This window comes from Anoplophora glabripennis, unplaced genomic scaffold (genome assembly GCF_000390285.2).
Source record: "Anoplophora glabripennis isolate ALB-LARVAE unplaced genomic scaffold, Agla_2.0 scaffold290, whole genome shotgun sequence".
In the NCBI taxonomy this organism is placed as follows: Eukaryota; Metazoa; Arthropoda; class Insecta; order Coleoptera; family Cerambycidae; genus Anoplophora; species Anoplophora glabripennis.
The window spans coordinates 245866-252179 of NW_019416372.1; the positions used below are offsets into that span (position 1 = coordinate 245866).

General features: G+C 32.9%; 1 protein-coding gene across 3 annotated transcripts; it reads left to right on the forward strand.

The window, feature by feature from the left end:
* The first annotated feature begins 3251 nt into the window (after positions 1-3251).
* On the forward strand, positions 3252-5873 carry LOC108910811 (HIG1 domain family member 1A, mitochondrial-like). Of its 3 annotated transcripts, none has more exons than XM_018715540.1 (3): positions 3252-3339; positions 3618-3710; positions 5419-5873. In XM_018715540.1, exons 2-3 carry the CDS (start codon positions 3623-3625, stop codon positions 5601-5603), a joined length of 273 nt encoding a protein of 90 aa, XP_018571056.1. In that variant the 5' UTR covers positions 3252-3339; positions 3618-3622; the 3' UTR covers positions 5604-5873. The 3 variants fall into 3 exon arrangements, with proteins under 3 accessions (XP_018571056.1, XP_018571055.1, XP_018571054.1); XM_018715539.1 differs by having other exon boundaries at positions 3279-3364; XM_018715538.1 differs by lacking the exon at positions 3252-3339 and adding an exon at positions 3346-3438.
* The last annotated feature ends 441 nt before the right edge of the window (positions 5874-6314 follow it).

A 6314-nucleotide genomic window follows, 5' to 3' on the forward strand; every position in this document is an offset into this window, starting at 1 on the left:
CACATAATTTTATAATAATTATTAGTTATAGGAACTCTTATGCAGCTAAGTATACAAAAGTGTATTCTGTGTTGCCTACTTAAGAAAAACTTAATTGAAACCTGAAAGAAAAGAATAAACATTCTCGAAAACTGGAAAAGCTAGAGAGGAATTGACAGCAGATTTGGATTGGTCAGGGACGTTACTGTCTACCTGAATTTTTTCAGATTTTTCGGAGACCTAAAAATGTTTAAGAAAATCGGAGCTCATGAGAATTGTAACAAAATTGAAGTGCGTTTCTAAAGACGGTTCCGTAGGCAACTGGGGTCGCCATACAAGCTGTGTTGGTCAATTTTTGTGCAAGTGTTCCGTCGAGAAAAAATAGAAAATATCGAAAACTGGAAGAACCAGAGAGAACTGAACGCAGTTTTGGACTGGTTAGCGCCGTTATAGTCTGCCGGATTTTTCTCAGAATTTTCATAGTTATAAAAATTTTTGATAAAATCGAAATATTAGCAAAAAATTAAAGTGCTCGTCGAAAAGGAGTTTTGTCTCAACTTTGAGAATATATTTGTTCGGAGCAGAATGAAAAGTTGCTTCCTCAAAGTGATCGCACTTGCTGGATCGAGGAAGAACGGTCGTGTTTCTGCGTAGGTGAGATGTATTGTTCCCACGTCTTTCTTTCGTGACCTGTTAAGCTATAATAGAAAATACGTAAATTTTATTACTGTTCTAGGGATATAGGAAGATTTATTTATATTTGTGTTGTCCATTTTTAATCCATTGACTTATAATGTTATATTTATTAATTATAGGAACTCTTATGCAGCCAAGTATACAAATTAGTGTATTGTATGTTGCCTACCTGACAAAAATAATAGAACGAAAGAAAATATGAAATATCTCGAGAACTAGTGGAACTACAAAGGAACTGACATCAGTTTTAGATTGATAAGGGCCTATATTGTCTACTTGAATTATTTCAGAATTTTTAGAGTTGTAAAAATTTTTGAGAAAATCGATGGACTAGGGAATTAATTTTTCAGAGAAAAAAATTTTGGAGCTCGGAAAAATCTGAAAAAATTCCTCTAGACTATAACGGTACTGACAAATTCAAAACTGAAATGAATTTCTCTCTAGCTCTCCTGATTTTCGAGATTTTCATGGAGAGATGTATTATTCCCATGTTCTCTATTTTTGTGAATTGTGCTACATTAGAAAACACGGAAATAATATTACTGTTCTATAACTAAAGGAAGATTTATTTATAATTGTGTTGTTCATTTTTAATACATGTACACATAATTTTATACTTATTAATTATAAGAACTCTTATGCAGCCAATTATACACACGTATGTATTGTATGTTGCCTACATAACAAAACCTTAAATAGAACTGGAAAGAAAATATAAAATATTTCGAAAATTGGTGGAACTACAGAGGAACTGACAGCAGTTTTGGATTTGTCAGGGCCGTTATTGTCTACCTGAATTATTTCAGAATTTTCAAAGTTGTAAAAATTTGTGAGAAAATCGATCATTAATTTTTCAGAGAAAAAAATTTTTGAGCTCGGAAAAATCTTAAAAAATTCCTCTAGAGTATAACGCTACTGGCAAATCCAAAACTGAAATGAATTTCTGTCTACCTCTCCTGATTTTCGAGATATTCAATTTTTTTCTGCGGGAAAGCAACTTACAGAAAAACGGAGGACATCGCCATAATCCACAGCCCAAACTAGACATGGTGCCTTTTTAGACATTTAAATTTTTTGAGAATTTTCATGTAGAGATGTATTTATTGTTCCCATGTTTTATTTTTGGTAATATTAGACAATTCAGAAATAATATTAATGTTCTATAACTAAAGGAATATATTTATAATTGTGTTGTTCATTTTTAATACATTTATCCATAATCTACAATAGTATAATATATGTATATATAATTCTAAAATTACTGCTGGCTACATAAGAATATCTAAGTATTCTTATGCAGCCAAGTATACACATGTAGTGTATTATGTGTTGCCTATGTAACAAAAACTTAAATGGAAGTAGAAAGAAAATAAAAATTCTCGAAAACTCGAAGAGCTAAAGATTCTGTCGAAAATTGTCAAAAAATTAGTGCGTTTCTAAAGGAGGTTGCGTACGCAACTGGGGTCGCCAAATACGCTGTGTTGGTCGGTATTTCCGACGAGAGATAAAATCGAAAATCTCAAACACTGGAGGATGTAACTGCGATTTAGCTGCTAACTTTTGAATGTTCTTTTATTCCTCATTTTATAGAAATGGGCTATAACATCTATTTTATAAACATTTGCTCTACAGGCTATTTCCGATATTTAAAAATAGAAAAATAGATTCTATGTCACATTTAAAAATTGTTATATTTCACCAGAGTCAAAACAAACTTCTGACCTTGCACTTGAGGTGGTTTTGTATTTGTACATTCTTTAAAGAGCAGCACATTATTAGGATTTCTATTCCTAAAGACAGTGCTGTAGATTTTATTAAAGAAAAATATTAATATTCCTACTAACTTTGTTATTGTGTCATTATAATTAGCACTATTAAGTAGTCTAACCTAAATATTAAGCTGTGCTTGTAATTCAAATATTAAACAAATGTTTTAAATATTACTCACCTTATCTTGCATAATATTAATTAATTTCCCGCGTTTTTGAAAATTTGATATAGGTACCAAAATATTATGATTTAGTTCAATTAAACTTGATACTTAATAGATCTAAGTGAGAAAGTTGAAAACTTACTTTAATTAATTTCAAAACTCTGTTATTTTTACCTAAACTATATGCTGTTTTTTTTTATATTTTAATTTTACTTAAAATTTACTAAACTACTAGTGTAAAAATTCCACTATTTTACGATTTATAAGAATTCAGGGAAAAGCTAACACAAGCAACATGCCAGCAGATCCAAATACCTACATACAATAATTGGATGTTTCTCTCTAAAGTTTGATCACTTTCTTCATATTTTTTGCAGAGATCTGTCGTTTACTTCGCGAACGGTTCGTGAGAAAAAAACGAATGAATTTGCTGAACCAAATGAATCAGTTCAGTATTCGCAAAAGAATGGATACTTTTCTGATTTAACAACTCCGGGACTTGGACAACTAATTTTGTTTCGAACGATCAACGAAGCAGTTTCTAAAAAAAGAAACTGATGTTTCACAGAAGAAAGCAATCTCACGTAGGCGCGTAATTACCCAAAATCGTCCCTGCTCGTGACGCCCATGTGGAGGACACCTTCTTCTGACGTCAAACTAACATCACGCGCAAGTCCAAGGTCGCCACATAAGTCTCTAGTGTCACTTTCGTTCATATTTAGTGTTCAGAGGTTAGTTCCGTTGATTAAAGCTGCGGTAATTACCATCAATTGCGAATAGCTAGTTTTTCTATTTTAGTTTGTTCTAATTCACATTAATCATGTCCTTAAGTGAGTTTTAGTTTCGTTACTTTGATTTACCTTTTGCTTTACTAATTTCCATCCTTGTCTGCTAATGGAATTTTTTTTGCCATTAGTGATGTAACATTTTCGATTTTCTCGTAGCACAGCTGATGTATTTTGTTTTTGCTGTTTTAATCACTGATTTTATTGTGTCAATTGATTTGTAGCTGCCATGGGCGAAAAAAGCATATATTTCGAACAGGAGTCCCAGTCGGACAGGCTGGTGAGAAAGTCCAAGGAAACTCCATTCTTTCCAATCGGTAAGAAACCTTTTCTTTATATTACAAAAAACCTTGCTTCCGAATATGTCGACCATAAGAACGCGGTATCGTACATACAAAGACTTTCCTGGCCATGTCTAGGGAAGTTAGGATTCTATTACTGCTTTAGCAATGCAGAAATAACAGCGGAAACTGCTATTTTTGTTGTTGCATAATTTTTTGACGTTAAATCTACACTATTGGAATTTATATCTTAAGTTTATTAATTGTGATAAAACCGTATTGTGCATTAGACTGTCCAAAAAAAACTAGATAAGATAGGTAAAGGATGTATCGTCCTTTTTACCCAGGCGTGATATCAAATCAGATTTGAAATTGGATTACTTATTGAGATAACAGTATTACCATATAATATAAGAAAAGTAATTGTTTATTTTAATATGCCCAAAGAATAGCTTGAAAAAACTATCGCAACAAAATTTTTCAATGAAATTTTGCCATTTTTCAAACGCGTACAGCTCCGTCGATTTTTATCGAATCAAAACGATTATTTTTTCATTATGTAGGTAATTATCTGTACTTTAAGAAAAGATCTATGCGAAATGGATGTGAATCGATACCGCACCTCCATGTCCTGATAAAGCCCAAGCATTTTTTTCTTAAAAAATTGTATTGCTTGTTACGGTACCAGTATCGCCCCGATCTTTTTTCAAAAATAACACATAGACCATCGCAAAGTGCACTTTCTAACAAGCAATTTGAAAATAAAGATCAAGTCTATAATTTTTTTTGACGTTATTCGTACGTTTTTAACGAATAACACCAGCATCAACATTCGCGATACTGCGGCAGTGCGGTCCCTAATTTGACACATGGTTCACATAATCGGCCCCTTTCAGGGACAAATAAATTTCAAAATAGCATAACTCGGTCAAAAAAAATCATAGACGACTTTTTTTGCAATTCGCTTGCTACAAATTGCACTTTATGGTGGTGTGTTATTTTCGAAAAAAATCTGGGTGGTCTAGGTAACGTGTCATGGAGATTCGGCATCAACTCGCATCCATTTCACATATACTTTTCTTTAAAGTACAGATAATTACCTACAAAATGAAAGAAAAATCGTCTTGATAAGATGAAAATTGACAGAGCTATGCGCAGTAGAAAAATGGCAAAATTTCGATGAAAAATTTTGTCGCCAAGTGCACAAACTCATACATTAAAAATATATCGGAAAGTACGTGGAAAATACATTGCTAGGGAATTACTATAGGTTGAGTAATCGAATTTATTAGGGAATCTCCAAACATTGCCACATACTGTTTGTTCTAGATAAGACAGTCCAAAGTACAATACAAACGATTCCACTTTAGCAAGTGATAAGTTGTGTCTACCACATCATTGTTTCAATGTCATTAAGCTGCAATTTAGTTGAAATAAACAGTTTTATACAGACAAAGCATGTGATCGTTTCATGTCAAGCTTAAATTGGTTCTTGGAATTGGAGTAATTTTATGATTAACTTTTCATATCACCATTGTAACATTGAACCGAAGTCGTTTGTATTAAGAAATATTTACTACAGTTTTAATGAAATTTATCATTCATGTAAAACATGTTTCTGTAAGTTTGTGATAGAACGGCAATGCCAAAATCGAAAATTGCTTCATTTTTGGTAACTTTAAAAGTTTGATATGCGGTTGATGTTTTTTATTGAAAAAATGTAACGACAAACCATTCATTGCAGCTATTGGTGTGTGCACGGCTGCCGTGGCGTATGGAGCTTACGCTTTCAAAAATAGGGGAAAGATGAGTACTAGTGTATACCTCATGCATCTTCGAGTGGGAGCGCAGGGTGCAGCCGTGGGTTCTTTAACGTTGGGTCTGATATACACCATGGTGAATCAATATATACTGAACAAAAAGAACTAGGGACATGTATAGTTCGTCGTAATAGAATATAGTATTCATTTTAAGTTAGTGTTTAATTATTTATATATGTCATCGTTTGGTTGCCAAACCGTATATTTTTTTGACGAAAGTTGCGTACAATACTGAATTTGTGTACGTTTTAGGAAATGTACTGTTATAAGTTGTTTCGTTGTTACACCTATTGTGATAATTAGATGTATTGCATGAACATTTTTTTATCAGTTGCATTAACTATAACTTATTTTTGAGAAATAAAATTATTTTGTTTAAGATTGTTATTTATTTCCAGAACCAGATGTATTAAATCTATTTTATGTATTGTCAGTATCTTAACACACTGAAAAAGTTTAACTTTTAACCCGTTTCAAAAATTTAAAAAGTCCCGCGCGATTTGCTTATTCGAATATGAAGAAGATGAGGAGACCTGAGCGGTTTTCGGGTGCTGCGATTGGAGCACTTCAGAGCGTTCTAAAGGTGCAAGTGGAGTGCTCTGGAGCGCCCCGGAGTGCTCTAATCGGTACCCCCGAAAGCAGCTCTGCAGTAAGGTGTTCAGTGTTCTTACTTAGACTTATGGTAAGGCAGAAAGGAATGAGGTTATGATTTATTATGTTATTTGCACAATCCCTAGATAAATGATGCTATAGATAGGAAACTTGAACAGATTTCGTGGTCATTAACAACGCTAACTGTCGACACTTTATCCAACTTCTA